This window comes from Anser cygnoides, chromosome Z, assembly GCF_040182565.1.
Source record: "Anser cygnoides isolate HZ-2024a breed goose chromosome Z, Taihu_goose_T2T_genome, whole genome shotgun sequence".
Classification (NCBI taxonomy): domain Eukaryota; kingdom Metazoa; phylum Chordata; class Aves; order Anseriformes; family Anatidae; genus Anser; species Anser cygnoides.
This window is the reverse complement of record NC_089912.1, coordinates 22149447-22165302: the sequence shown is the minus strand read 5'-3', so window position 1 is coordinate 22165302 and position 15856 is coordinate 22149447. Positions and strand designations below refer to the sequence as shown.

Sequence of the window (15856 nt, the reverse complement as noted above, 5' to 3'; positions counted from 1 at the left end):
TCTCCAGCAAGGACAAATTATAAACCAGTGTTATTACAAAGAACAAGTAAGAAGAGTAGATAACAGATATTCTCCTGAAAAAAAAATGCACTTTTTTTTTTTCAAAAGCCTTGACCTGTGTTTAAATGTTGTTATTATTAATATGTTAACGGATTATATTTCAGAACTAATTCCCCATTTTGAACAGCAGTACAAGAGAAAGTTGGTCTGCATTTGATTACAAATTTTTATTTGACCTCAGAGGAATGCTTTTAACCAGCAAAATATGAAGTGCTAGATAAAAAGATTTACAGCTAGAAACAGTTTACACAAATTCATTTCTCCAAAGTAAAAATTTTAATAATTCTTACTAATATCAGTATACTTATAGGTATCTTTTAATATCATAATTAAAAATAAAATCAACAACACTGTTTAAAAGCTATAAAACGTTGCCCCAGGCAAAATTTTAACACCAGTGTTTTAATTCTGAGGGTGTTAAATTTGAGCACTTAAAATTAAAGAAGTGTAAAATTAAAAGGAAATTTTAAAATAAAAGTTATACAACTTGTTCTTAAATATAAGATCTGGGAGAGAAAAGGAAGGAAGAGTATGCACTCTGCAAAATACTTTTCCACAGTCCAGAGTGCAGAGCAATTCATAAGTATCCTTGTCATTCAAATACACTTTGGAAAGATTCTCTTTGGCATCCTTGATGAATATGAGCTAGAATATACTCTGTAGAAGTAATGGGGGAATGATCCTCAGAGCATTTTTTTTTTTAGCATTTCAGTTGGAAAATGGTTGAAAAAATAGCACCACTGGTTCCAGGACACCACAGAAAACAATGGGCTCCAGAAGTATCCCTGAGCACCTCCTAACATTCAAGACCTCTTTATTTAGAATTTCCAAATTCTAAAATTCTTTATTTAGAATTTCCATTCAGAGATCCTCTGTCCCAGAGGTTGTTCAGGATGCCAGTGCACCAGGCCTTTTTTTTTTTTTTTTTTTTTTCCACACATCTGTAGCTATTAATAGAGCCATAGTATGGTTTGGGTGGGAAGAGACATTCAAGACCACTCAGTTCCACCCCTGCAGCCATGAGCCAGGACACCTCCCACCAGACCAGGTTGCACAAAGCCTCATCCAGCCTGGTCTTGAACACCTCCAGGGATGGGGCATCCACAGCTTCTCTGGGCAGCCTGTGCCAGTGCCTCACCTCTCTCAGAGTGAAGGATTTCTTCCTCAAATATAATCTAAATCTACCCTCTTTCAGTTTAAAATCATTATCCCTTGTTCCATCACTACGTGCCCTTGTAAAAAGTCTCATTATTCTCTCATTCAGCATATAAGACAAAATGTCAGCAGTCATCCCCTCATCCCCACTTAAAGATTTTGAAAGCACAGAGATTCCTTACATAATGCAGATATAGCTCAGACCTGTGTGTGATTTTTTGGTCTGTATCTATGCAGCTAGTGTCTTAAGGCTGGATAGGTCTTCTCAGACATCAAGAATGCAGTTCTGCAGTTTCAGGTAGATCCATAGAGAATGTGAGTAAGCCTGGAATGTGAGTAATGTCTCATCAGATCCACCTTCCCTTTCCACTAAAAAAAATACAACTGCGTTATTTTCGCCTGAGGAACTAAGGATGTTTTTACATCCACGCATTGTTTTTGTTACCATTTCAAGGCAAGATGACTGAGTTACAGAGAGAAGTACCATGACCTTCCCAAGGTCACACAATAATTGTAACACAGCTGAGAAAAGAACATCCAATCCCCCATCCTCTGCACTAATGAGATCATTCTTCCCCTTTTGTATTTGTACTGTCCTCCTCTTCTGTCTCCCTCTCTTGGTCTCAACACCCCCTCCCCCCCCCCCTTCCCCCCCTCCCCCCCTCCCCCACCTCTTTTTTTTTCTCTACTGTCTCGATCTCTGCCTCCTCGTGCTTCTTTTCTGCTAGGTCCCTTTCCTGTGCAGCTACGGGTAGGTAGGTCTCTTGGGGTTTCTCTCTTCCTGCCTCCAGTACAGCAAAGGAAACAACAGGAGAGCAATGAGGACTGCCAGAAAAGGCAGGGGCCGTAGCTGCCTGCTCTGGTATACATATACACGCTCTCTTCACTTGTAGCTCCAGCGGCACATATACTTCATTTATTAATACGCCTCTCAGCCTGATTATCAAGATCTCAGGCACTCATCTTCTCCTAGAGCACTTATTTTCTCCTTCCACACCTCTGCAGTTTTTAAATCTAGCAGATAGCAACTCCAAGACACTTTCTGATAACTTCTGTGGTGATTTTTCAGGGTCGTCCTCTTCAGGCTCTTTTCTATCAAAACTGTAGCAGCATGTTTTCCTCGTTCCTCCCCTGAGGTTGGCATACCTAACCTCGGCTTTGAAAACTTTCACAGATTCATTCCTCACTCCACACACTCTGCCTCTTAGTCACCATTATCTTAATCCTAATATGTACTATCTGATCTTATCTCTGGCTGATTCCTTCTGCTCACCCAATGTCAGGCTCCTGCCTACCCTCCCTTCTTTCACATTGGACAACAAATTACTCTCACCACAGTTTCTGCTGCAGACTCCTTACATCTGGCTGACTACTTCTCTGTAAATTCCATTTCAAGACTCATCTTCCCTCTCCCTGGCCTATGACTCCTAGCCTTCTCTCTAATAAAACAATCTAATCCTATTCCCTAAGCCTCAGTTTCATTTCCCCATGCTCATTTTTTCTCTCTGAAAATCTGAAGTATGGCACCCAGCCACTGGCCTTTTGTACATTTTTCTCCCTAGCACTACTATAATGTGGATGCTGCCTGACTAAAATACTGTACCTTCATCCATCATCTCTATTACAAATTATAATCAACTGTGGAACATTATGCTATTTTGTATGAAAGTAGCTGTAAAAAATACAGCATGCAATATAGCTAAGGCTATGACAAAACGCTGTAACAGATTTTAACATGTATTGCCTGTTTCCTATCACACACAGGCTATTAAACAATAAATACATGTCTTTAAATATTGTCTGAATGTTTACACAATGTACTACATAAATAAGTAAGCTGTTGTTTGAATTAGTTGTGGGGAAATTGAATATACAGCAAGCTGAAGGCTACTTTCATGTTCAGGTCAAAGGTTTGTAGTACAAATTCTACAGAGGAATTTCGCAGAACTGTTAAGTTAGGAAATGAGACTTACTAGGTCATTCAGTCCATTCCAATGCCAAAATACAATTATTCTTGATAGTATTTGTTTTTTAGTGCATTTTCCAGACCAACGTTAAAGTCCCATGCAATGGGACTTAAGAACTTCCCTCAGGATGCTATTTATTTCACCGATTAGCAAAACCCTTTGTCAGTTTTATTTTTCGTAACCTTCAACAGATGTATTTCTTATTTTTATCCCTCTTGTTCTTAGACAGTTTCTGTCCTGTGTACCAGTTTCTGTCCTGTGTACCCTTTAGACTGTGCCCTTATCCCCCAAGTAAATACAAATATACACACAGACTCTTTCATAAATCATTCCCTACAGTTGCCAGTTGCCAGGTCATTTTTGCCGCTCGTCTACAAACACCACAGTGGTACTTTGTGTTCATACATTACATATATTTATATGCCGAATCATCAGAGATAGTGACCTTCAGATTAGATATCAAACTGAGAGTCATTTTGAATATGCATATAAATGGAAAGGAGCTTAAGGACTGCTCTAAAGAAGAAAACGTAGTTAGCCTTGCCTCTTTAAAAAAAAAAAAAAAAGTATCTAACATAAGTATCTGCCAAGTCTATAATGACTTGTCTGTATGTTTCTATCACCAGTTCCCACACTTCAGTTTATGGATCACTGGCAGGCTGCAAAGCTGTAATAAATTACCCACAACTAATTTGCAGCACCAGTGGTTTGCGCACACCAACTGCAGACCTGACCAGGAGGCTGCGGGACAGGCTCTGACAAATTCGGGGGATCCTCACGAGTCGGTACCCCCAAATTTTTTTTTGATCAACATGATAGCGTCCCGTGCACTGCTTTTACATCTGCCGTGAGAAACCGTGTACGTGTACACAAAGGAAGTGCCGTCCACTGTTTGCCTAATTAACCCGGTAAATAAATCCTGGAGTGGAATAGATTTTTGTCCGTTTTGGTACAAGGTGGAGGAGAAAGGGAAAAATTGCCTTAACCAGCGCGGATGTGCAGGGCTTGGTACCGAGCCTGCAGGCACCTAGGCATTAAAAATAAATACATAAATAAATAAATAAAACCTCGTGGCGTTGGCGAGTTTCACACGAGTGAACAAAATCACGGCACCGCCCCGCGCCCCGCGCGCTCCCGCCGCCGCCCTCCCCACTCCCCGGGCCGCGCGCTCCGGCCGGAGCCGCACACGAGCTCGGAGGCCGCAGCCAATCAGAGGCCGGGAAAGCGATTTCTGCGGCGCTGATTGGCTGTCTTCCCCGCGGCCGGGGCGCCGGGCGCCTCGGGGAGAGACGCGCCCCCGCGTCCCGGGGCAGCGCGTGCCCGCGGCCGGCGGCCGGGCGTGATTTATCCCGGCGGGGGGAAAAAGGAAGCCTTGGTGCACAACACACGGGGTTTTAGGGTTTTACGCTGTCCGGGAGCGCACGATGAGGGCCTGGCACTGTAAATTGGTGCTCGCCGGTGTCATTTTTTGTCAGGGTGAGAGATGCGTGCGCCTGGTAGGATAAGGAGAGGGGGGGCGGGTCCCTCTGCTGCATCAATTAAAAGTGGATTTCCTATTTTTAGACAAACACCGCTAATTTACTGGCCTTCTGTCTATCTCTTAAAACGCGCGACAGCACGAAGGCGCAATGTAGTTCGGCGGGCCGGCGAGGCCCCTCCGAAGCGGGGAGTTTTCCACCCCGACACCGCGGTGTGAATTTGGGCACCCAAGGGCAAAAAGGGGGCAAAAAAAAAAAAAATCCTGCTTGGGGCCGGTGCGGCACAGCCCTCCTCCGACCCATGCAGGGCTGCCAGGGCTTTTTACCCATCCTTGGGCGGCCGCAGGAGAGGCCACTCTGCTGGCCGCTGCTCTGGGGAACTAAGGCGATGGTGTGAGGCTGATAAAGCAGAGGCATTCTTGCCATCTCTCCCGGCGACTGTTCCTTGGCTAGTTAACAGACCATCTATTCAGAAGCAATTTTCTTTGGGCTGAAATTATGTGCTGACCGTAGCAGATTCGCTTGCCATAATAGCCCTTCCCCCACCCGATGCTAAATACAAACTGTCTCCTACTCACTGTATAATAATGTGAAAATGACTGTAATTTCGCAGACGAGAAGCAGCCCAAAGTGAAACGTGTCTAAACAGAGGTCGATATTGAAAAATCAGGGCTATTACCTAAATCTGAAAAATACATATCGTAAAGAAACAGGAACAGCGATCTGCGACTAAGCAGGCTGAAAAAACCTCACCACACTCCCGTGCAAAACCCACCCAGACACCCCCAGGTCTGGCCTTGCTGCCCTGACAGCATGTCACCGATTTCCCCGGGGGACCCCTCCCTGTACCCCCCCTGCACCCCCTCCTCCAGCCCCGAGCTCCGTGTGACACGGCCCCGGGTGAAACGCCGCCCCACCGCTCTCCCACGCCTTGCACGCCCAGGTGCAAGCGTGGCACGGCCCGGCACGGCCCTGCCCGCTGCCCCTCCGCCGGCCGCCCCCCGGAGGATGCCAGGCTGCCCGGCTGCGAAGGGTTAAAGGCGATTTAACGCAGCGGCGTGGCACAATGGCTCGCCGGCTAAACAAAGGGGGGTGGCGAAGTGTGGGGGGGGCACCACTCCGGAGCGACACAAAGCCCGATAGGGAAGATTTGTGTTACTAATTCCTGTGAAAGGATGTTCACGTGGTAGTTATATGGTCGCTGGCGTTCACAGTTCAGTGCCTGCAGCAGTAAATCAGGGGACTGGAAACAAAAGGGTTATTTTCTGCTCCCCCTCCTTCCGAAAAAAAAAAAGGGGGGGGGGGGGGGGAGGTTGGGGGAACCACCACCCGACCTGCCTAATTTAAGCCATATTGCAGAAAGGAGCCGGGACCGCGGCCGGCTAGGCGATGGGCGCTGCGGATGGTGTGCAGGATGGGCTGCGGTGGGCTGGGGGCTCTGCCCTGCCCTGCCCTGTCCCGCCCGGCCCCAGCCCCCAGCCCCAGCCCCCTCCTGCAGACACTGTTTGCTTTTCCCCTCCGCCAAGCACGGGAATAATCGCACATATGTATTACCAGCCCCCTCTCGCCGGCCTCAAGCTGTTATAATCCCGAACGAGGGGGCATTTAAAAATTATGAGCGAGATGCCTAAACTGCCTCTGAAACCGGCACAGAAAATAAATAAATAAATAAATAAGTAAATAAATAAATAAATAAATAAATAAATAATCATTCATCACCGCTTCCAAAACTGCCCTGAAATCAAATTAAAGAAGCGAAATGAGGGATCCTTCCTCCCAGCGTGCGAGTCTTGGCAGAGCAGTGATACACCTTGGGTTGTTTTTTTCCCTCCTCTCTTTCTCTCTCTTTTTTTTTTTCTTCTTTTTTTCCTTTTTTTTTTTTTCTGTTTTTAAGACCAAAATGTCATACGGGATAACTGAAACGGGAAACGCGGCTTGCACCCGGCTGGCTGCAGCCGGAGGGCTGCAAGCTTTGGTGCCGCTCAAGGGGCGTGCAGCCCGCTCGCTGCATCGCGTGCAACGTGTGCGCGCGCGTGTGTGTGCGTGTGCAAGGCGCCGTGTGCGCGCTCCCGCCTCGCACCCCCGCCGGCAGGCAGGAGGAGCGGCGGCCAATCAGAGCGCGCGGTTCCACAAAAGCCGGGCTCCGATTGGCCGCGGGCGCGGGGGCACCGCGAACAAAGAGAAGTCCCTCCAGGTACCCGGCCCGGGCTGCGCGCCCCCGCCCCGGCCCCCTGCGCGTGTAAATACGTGTGTGTGTGTGTGTGTGTACGCGAGTGTGTGGGGGTGTGAGAACGGCTGTGTGCCTGCAGGGGGGTGGGTCCCTTCCCCCTCCCCCCCGCTTTGATTTTTTAATTTTGTTTCTAGAAAGAAAGGGAGGTTCATGGTATCTGGTGCTTCTCCTCTCCCAAACACAATAAATCTGTTGAAGACATTAGGTTTTTTCTTTTTTTCCAAAAAAATAATAAAAAAAAAGCGGCTGCAACAAAAACACACTCAATGCAGTTAGGAGGAAAAGGTCAACTCGAGCCAATACAGACCGTAAGTACGGTTGCGTGGTTGTCTGTAGCACTTGGAGGGGATTTTTTATTATTATTATTTATTTATTTTTCTGCGAGTTTTGGGAGTTGAAGGAAGTAGGGTTTTCAGGGGTTTGAGGAGAAATAAATCCTACGAGCAGAGTGGATGGAGATAGGAGGGCGAGAGCAGCGTGGCCACACCAATCACACCGGCGGTGCGCTCGGGGACTGGGGAGGGAGGAGGGCGCCTGCCGGGGGTCCGGGCTGCCCGTGGGGGCCGGGACGGGACGGCACGGCACGGGGGGAGCCCGTTACACAGCGGCAGGGCGAGGCGGCCGCCATCCGAGCCGCGAGGAGAGGCCGGTGAGGCAAGGAGCAGCCGGTAAGGCGCCTCGCCGCAGCACTCCCTCCCTGCCCTCCCTCCCTCCCTCCCTCCCTCCCACGCCGGTGCCGGTGAGACGAGGCCGGGCACCGGGGCTGGGGGCCGCCCGATGGCGATGGCATCGGCTCCCCCCTCCGCCGCCGAGCGGCCGGGCTGAGCCCCGCGCCCCCCTCAGCGCTCGCCCTCCGCCGGCAGCCAATGGCGCCCGGCGGCGTCACGTGACGCGCGCGCACGGCCCGAGCCGTAACGGAACAGCCGCGCTGCGGGGGTTGGCGGTTGCTGGGCCCGAGCCCCCTCCCCCTCCTCCCCTCCCCCTCCTTCTCCTCCCACCCCCCCTCCCCCCCCGCCGGCGGCAATTCATTACGGCTTTTAGCTTCCCATCGCCGGCTAATTAAAAATACTAAAGCTTAAAGCTCCGCGGCTGTCTGACTTGCGGGGGGGGGAGGAGGGTGGTGGTGGTGAGGGGATTGGGGGGGGGGGGGGGAGGAAGGAGCCGGGCTGCGCGAGGCTGGCGGAGACAATGAGGGGGGAGCGGTCTGTCCTGAAGAAAAGGTCGTCTGCTTTATCTCCTCGGGCTCTAATTACCGAATTACTTACCGCGTGACTGATTAGCTCCCGTGTTGTGTATGTGTTTTTTTTTTTTTGGTTGTTTAATATTACGGTATTTCTCCTCGGCGGCGGTATGAAGCCGCCCCCCATCCCATCCCCCTCCCCCCCCCCCCCGCGAAGGTGCCCCCCCCAAGTGTTTTGATAACCGGTTTATCAGATCAGTGGTTACCCCCCCCTTCCCCTCCCCCCCTTTCCCTACCCCCCCCCTCCTTTCTCCCCCTCAAGTTACTTGAAGAAATCAGATCTGTCAGGACGGGCGAAAAAAATGCCACTTCCCAACTAACAGGCGGAATCCAGCCCAGATTTTCAGTCCTTTCTTCTTCTTTTTTCCCTTCCTCCCTTTCACTAATTTATCCCGATGTTAGCACATTCTGTCTCGTAACACCCGGACGCCTGTAGGTTTGTTGCACGGGATCATTACTTACTGCTCAGGCTGGCTCCGAGCACGGGGCTGAAGACGGAGTGGGAAGTTGGGGATAACATTTTTATTTTATTTTTTTAAATTACTGTGATTATTATTACGATTCCGTGCTTTTACTCAGGAAAGCAAACAGGCAAAAAAAAAAAAAAAGAAAAACAAAACAAAACAAAAAAAAACCTGATGCTCCAGTTCTGAATGTGAAATATTACCTACCAGCTTGTAAAGTTGTGAGGAACAGCAGCATTTTTTTTTTAATTTTTATTATTTTTCTAAGCGAGGAGGAAAAACCAAACAAACAAAAAAGGACTTCTGATCCGTGTGCCAAAGTAGGGGGAGATGTGTTACTGACCGATTTATACTGGCTGAGATGATACTTGCTTTCTACTTCTTGTTCACTTGCTCTTTAAGTAAAATGAGACACAGAGTTGTTGCTGAGACGAGTGGGAACAGCACTTTGATTTGCTGGTTTAATTAAAAATGATAAAGGATTAAAGGTAAGCATTATGCGTATATATGTATAAATATTTCGACAGTCGACTGTAAAAGGGAGAGATCCCTTTAAAAATCGTTTTAACTAAGCTTTGTCAAACACACACTCATTTGCGGTCACTGAGGCCACCTTGGTGCAGATCACTTAAAGTGTATGTCTTAATCAGTTTCCTGTACAGTCAGTAATACTATATTTAACAGACATAACAATTGTGTGACCTAGGAGTGCATTAGAACTGCTTCTAGAACTGTTACCTTGAGCATATATTTTAAAGAAAGATCTTTTTATTTCCTTTTTGTTTTATTCTTACCTATGGAGTTTAATATTTTTCAGTAAACACTTGTGTTTATGGGTTGTTGGTTTTTAATAGAAAGCTGTATTGTGTCAAGGAGAATTAGGTTTCCCACTTCCCTCAACCCCCTTTCTCCCCCCACCCCTCCAGAAAAAAAGAGATTAAGTAGAAAAGGGGTAAAAGATAATATAGGAAAGTCACAGAACTTCAAGGGTCTGGTTTAAAGCCACGAAATCCATGGAATGCAGCGAGGAGTGAATCTGTGTCCTTCCTTTTCTCCCTTTCGTGCCTAGGTGGTGGTCCAAGGGGTTAGATTACAACATGTGCTCTAACAGCTAGGCACCATTTCTAACACTGTATTTCCTGAGCTTTGTGGATTTAAATCATGCAGTTACTTTTTTTTTTTTAAGTTTCTATTTGTGGATATGTTTTTAAAGAGAGATTGTGGATGTTGGGATACAACTAGATTAAAGATGCTCACTGTATAAGCATCACAGCTATTGCTTCTGGTTTAACAAACTTAAGGGGGAAAATGTGGAAATAGTGAATGATTTTGCTCCCCCTACCTTGGCTCTTTTTATTAGTTGTGTTATATTCTGGTAAGACCCCGACAAGAAATATCCGACTTTTCCCCTCCTCACAGGAAAAGGTGGACGTGGACTGCAGGTTATAAACCTAGACACACCTGGGGAAGGAAGACAAGAAGAATTAAAACTTAAAAAAGCCCAGCGGAGATAGACGAATGTCCCCACATCTCCAAAGGAAAGTTCATCGGATTTTTACTCTAGAGATCTCATCTTCAGGATGTCATTGAACACTTCTACTACAGGAAAAGGTGTGGATCCAAACGCGGTTGACACTTATGACAGTGGCGATGATTGGGAAATCGGTGTTGGGAATTTAATAATCGATTTGGACGCCGATTTGGAGAAGGACAGACAGAAATTTGAGATGAATAATTCTACCAATACCACCAGCAGCAGCAACACCAGCTCCAAGGATTGCGGGGGTCTGGCTTCCAGTGGGGCTAATACTACCTCAGCCTTAGCTGATGGCCTAAAATTTGCTTCTGTTCAGCCCTCTGCTCCCCAGGGGAATTCCTCTCACAAAGAAACTAGCAAATCAAAAGTGAAAAGGAGTAAAACTTCTAAGGATGCTAATAAATCTCTGCCTTCTGCTGCCTTGTATGGGATTCCTGAGATCAGCAGTGCTGGCAAGAGGCAGGAAGTCCAAGGGCGCCCTGGAGAGGCAACTGGCATGAATTCAGCACTGGGTCAAAGCGTGAGCGGTAACCCGAACGGCAATAATAACAACACCAGCAACACCACCACCACTATTGCCTCTTGTGGGAAAAACAAAGAGGAGAAACCAGGTAAAAACCAGGGCAGCAGAGGCTCCAAGCGGGATAAGGATGCGGGGAAGTCCAGGAAGGACAAGCAGCACGACCTGCAGCCGGGCCACCCCAATGGCCCCGGGGGTGGCAGCGGCCAGGCCCCCCCAGGGCACCTCTATGGCTACGGGTCCAAGGGCGGTGGGAGCGGCAGCCCCTTCCACTGCACTGCTGCCACTGCCGTCGGGGAGGTGAGCAAAAGTGCCCCGGATTCAGGGTTAATGGGGAACTCTATTTTGGTAAAGAAGGAAGAGGAGGAGGAAGAGAGCCACAGGCGAATCAAGAAGTTGAAGACAGAAAAGGTAGGACAAAGCTCCTCTCCACCTCCTCTTCCGTGTCACCCCGTGTCTATGATAAACTTCCCACAGCTGTGTGTTTGGCTCCTGTCTTGTTACCTCTGCTCTGTGTCCATAACATGCATCTGTTCTTCTCTAAAAAAAGACACAAACCTCCTCCCCTGGGAGGGAGACACCATGTTTTGGGTGTGCTCCTTTCCCACAGAATTTCCCCCACTGTATCCAGACACGGAGAATGTTTCCATCCTGCCCCTGCCTTCTGGTGTCCTTTGCCCAGGAGGAGAAGCCCCGAGATGACCCCGCGTGAGCTGTCCCTGGTGTCAGCCGAGAGCAGCAGTGCTGGTACTGGCAGGACGGCATGTGGGACGGCAGGCTGGAGGTGCCCCAATTTGCCTCAGGGGGTGCACAGCTCCAGCTCCTCCAGCAGCAGCTCGGGCACGTGTTAACTGTCCTGCCACGAGGCCACAGGGACCCCACACCCTAGTCCCACTCTCAAGAGCCAAGGCTGGGAAAAGGGAGGCAGCCACAAGGCCCCCGGGCTCTGCCGTGTCCCTCTGTGGGGGCGAGGGATGCTTGTTGCACAGGGTGGCTCCTGCGGTGGGGCAGCAGCCCCCAGGCGCTGGTGCAGAGAGGAATGAGCCAGCAGGCAGGCGGTGCCCCTGGTCTTGCTGGAAGGCGGAGGCTGGCAGGAGGGGAGGCACCTCATCCCAACACACGTACGTGTGCCAAAGGGCTCTTGGAGCAGAGAGGAGCTCACTGGTCTGAGCCCCGCTGGCGCTTGGACGTGCGCTGCTTGTGTGCTGAGTGGTGGAAATGTGTGAAAGGCACCAAGCAGGGGGGTGCGCTTTTGTTCCTTTCTGTTAACGCAGCCAAGGATGCTTTCTGTACGAATAAATGCCCACCGTTGTGCTCAGAGGGAAGGGTGGAGGCAGAGCACAGCTTTTGTAACAGCTTGTTGGAGGAGGTTCTGGTGTCAGTGGGAGCTGCTCTGTTCCAGGGCAGACGGCGTTGTCGTGGGGTCTGGGGGGCTAGATCATGGGTCAGATGGACTCCACAGGTTGTCCAGCATGGATAACCTAACCTACCTATCAGCCTGCCCAAAAAATGGAGCAAGTCGACACCCCATGAGCGAGTAGCATCAGGGTGTTAGACTGAGACCTCATTGTCTGCTGCTGTGCTCCTAAATTATTTGCTTTTACTGTTTCCATGGGCAAACGCTCAGTGATAGGAAAACTTTCGGGCTGGTGTTAATGGTATGGTCCGCAAACATCTGGGAGGGTTGTATGTCTCAGGGAAAAGTTACGGCTCTTTATGACCTGTTACCGGCTTTTTAGCATTTCAGCGGTGTTGGAGGTTTTGTAACGTCAAAATCGACTTTTGAGGATTAGATTTGGGCGTTTGTGACATGAGGTATTTCTAGAAACTTGAAAATAATTTCAAGAGCTTGTATTTGAGGCAAGGAACAAATCAAATTTCATATTGTATGCACATTACTGCTTTTAAGATAGCATATCTACAGATGAATTTGAATGAGCCTTGTGACCTTTTCTAAATGCAGATGAGAGAAAACCAGATTGATTCAATGCATATGTATATGTTTGCACTTTGATTTATGGAAGTTCTGCTCCCTGTGAGAAGGTGTCCTAAAATCTCATGCTCTCTTTATTAACTTAGTACAGTAGGCATTTACTTTTGTTGCCAATAGTCTTCAAATTGCAGTTCTCTAATCTGTTTTAACTATCTAGATAAATTGCCCTAATCCAGTCTTCACAATGGTTGTGGTTAAAGAGTCAGAGCCATTTGATTGGATTCAGTGGCTGCCTGGAATGTGGGAGGTACTGCCCTTTTGCAACCCCCTTAGCCTTTTAATCTTTCAGCCAAATGTTCACATTCAACAATTTTGTTTAGCTGGCAATCTGAACATTTCAGTATCTCAAAGGCTGCTGTCATGGCAACAGAGATTAGAGAGTGGTGTGGTTTCTCCAGTTTTTGTGTTCTTTTCAGTCTCGAGTCACACAGGAAATTGTATGAAGAACTCACATACATGTGAGTAATCGTATGTGCAATGTAAATGGAACGGCCTGTAAATTCAGAGCAAACACGTATGGGGTGCTTTAGAGCTGGTGGTACCCTTGGCGTTGTGGCTGCTGCTCCAATAGCAGTTGAGTTGGAGCGTGGATTTCTGCTAACAGCCACTGCTGTTGGCACACGGTGACTTTAATACAGGCTTCGCACATTAGAGTCGTGCAGTGTTGGCCATTGTCTGGCACACTGGTGTGCTCGCTGTCTTAAATAACATCCCTTAGCATTTCTCTTCCTAGAGAATGTTCCCTACTAGACATACGACAATAATAAACCTCATTGCTGACAGTGGTGGTAGTGAAACTTCAGTGTTTTATGTTTGTTGTTTTGGCATTTTTCCCAAATGGTTAATAATCACTAGGGCTTTTTTTTCTTTTCTTTTTTCTTTTTTTTCTTTTTTTTTTTCTGTAAGGGTTTTAAATTCATGTTCAGACTAGGATGGATGTGCTTTACTTGGATAAAGCACCTTGTGTCTGTAGACACATAATTTTCAAGCCTGCATGTTAAAATCAATTTCCAGTTATCTTAATGCAGTGAAAGACATGTCTCACGAATTTGGATGTGTCCTAATAGATAGAAATGAGTTAATGCCTGATGAGTCAAAATCTAAAGGTTTTTTGTATGTGGTGCGGAATTGCGTATGTTTACTATTTGTGAAAAGCTTGGAGCAGATTCCCTGGATTTGTAGTCACTGTTTAGTTTTCACAGCATGCTTCAATGTCTATTTTTAGTCTATTTATTCTGTTTCCTTGCTGCAGAAAGTCATGTAAAACATGATAAATAGGATCTTATGAAGCCTAATTAAATCAATGACTGTGTTCTGCTGGCTCTTTTATGCAGAAACCGCAAGTATGTTGTAAAAGTCGCCACTCCCCTAATATGTGGATAAAGTCAAAGTATGCTGTAATTCTAAGATGTTTGAGCTATATTCGTGCAGCCCATTTTGTGGTTAAGCCACCAGTGACATGTCTGAATAAGTAGCTTTGACAGGTAGGCTAACCACTCCTAAGATTTTTGGTGTTAAAACCTGTCTCCATTTTCCATTCCTTATCCATACCATACCATTTTTAGCACAGTTACTGTTTGTCAGCATGAACTCTTCATCTGTTTTAGCTATGTTTTTGTATTTTTAACAGCTGTTACATTGAAAAGAGTTCAGTTTATCTACAAAAAATTACTTTGTGTGTTGCAGGAAGATTTGGGGATTCAAACACAATGTCACAATGTACTCTGAGATATGGGAAAATGGTAGTTGGCATATGAAAATCTGTGTGTTTAAATGAAAATAATACAGAAGATCTGAAGCCGTAGTCAGGTGCAGTTTTTAAATGAATGTCAAGTGATATTCCAGGATTGGATTTTTCTGTTGTCTTAGCACGTTGCATTGGATTAAGACTGCATTTCGCATCTGAACATTGTCGTCAGCAAATGAACATGTTGGTTGGTATTGTTCATTTTATCTTCGCTTCTCATAGCAGGATTGAGGGTGATCTACACTTGGTCAGGAAATTTGTGTGCATTTTACCCACTGATGTAAATCGTTTAAGTACATGCTTTGATTAATGGTGTTATGGCGATATGCTTTTCATGTACTTTCCTCGCTGGCCTTGGGTGTAGTTTATTCACTGTGAAATAAAAGGGCAAGCAGGTCACCCGCTGTAATTAAAGAACAAAGTCTATTGTTGTTTGACAGCAAACTGTTTTGAAAGCTACATAAGGGATTTAGCTGTTAAAAACAGTGATAACTATGGGTGCCTAACAATAAGCACGGCTCAGGGTTCTCAAAGTCCTGTAGGGCAGCCTCGCAGCGTGGCAGTGCTTTCTGAGCCGGGTGAAGAGGTGCTGCCCTTTGGCCGAGGGAGGCGGTGGGCCTGAAGCTGCTGACCCCGGCGTGGCCGCGCGAGCGGGCCTGCTGCGGCACCCCTCCACGGAGCCTCTGGGGCATGGCGTGGGACTGCTGGGAAAAGGCTGTGCTTTCGCACCAGTAATTTTACAATTTTAATAACTTCATAAATACCCAGTAAAAAGGAAGGGATTGATTGTCCAGATGTCATGAGGTTAACCATGTTCTCCATGTTAAAGGGCTTTGCTGCAAGACTGTTTTAATTATAGCTATATAAAGACTTGTTTTTCCAAAGTAGCATTTTATAGTCCAATAAATGAAATGTATGTTAAAAGTGCTAAGCAAAATCTCCCGTAACCACAGAGGTGTTCAATAACCAGATTCAAGGAACATGGAAAGTACCATCTGTTCCTAGTTTTCAGCATAAAACCAGGAATAGAATAGTTGAGATTTGCCCATATTTTTGAGACTCTCTCCTTTTTTATTATTATTATCATTATTTTAAAAAGTTCACCTGGCACTTTATAGAAGCTTTCTGAAATGCAATAATACAGGAGAGACTGCGAAAACACATGTTCGTACATACAGTTAACCGGTTCCACTTTCATTTAAAGAGATTTCCAGAAGCTCAGTCATTGAAGAATTTATAATAGTGAATCACCTCCTGCAGGCAAACACAATAAGGGTCAGTCCTTCAAAGATCTTACTATTTAGCTAGAACCTGAATTATTCTGTCAGTTTTTCCCCAAGAGGTAAAAGGAAGGAGGAAAAAAAAAATAAAAAGAAGACTCTCCAAAGATAACTTTAGCAAGCTCTTATCAGTCACCTAATCACATACGATAAAACCACTGACGAAATTTTTCCATGCAGAGACT

The 15856-nt window shown here is 46.7% G+C and overlaps 1 protein-coding gene across 8 annotated transcripts in view; it reads left to right on the top strand.

Moving 5' to 3' along the window:
* The first annotated feature begins 6839 nt into the window (after nt 1-6839).
* Nucleotides 6840-15856, top strand: part of ZNF608 (zinc finger protein 608) — a 107469-nt gene continuing 98452 nt past the window's right edge. For 3 of the 8 annotated variants that reach the window (XM_066987744.1, XM_048048796.2, XM_013197123.3), the window contains exons 1-2: nt 8397-9082; nt 10014-11062. In XM_066987744.1, the coding sequence (XP_066843845.1) occupies nt 10175-11062 (888 nt within the window). In that variant the 5' untranslated portion in view covers nt 8397-9082; nt 10014-10174. Of the gene's footprint in view, nt 7199-7255; nt 7559-8044; nt 8183-8396; nt 9083-10013; nt 11063-15856 lie in introns of those variants that run through there. The other 5 variants (XM_048048797.2, XM_066987743.1, XM_066987741.1 and 2 more) reach the window with 5 other exon arrangements.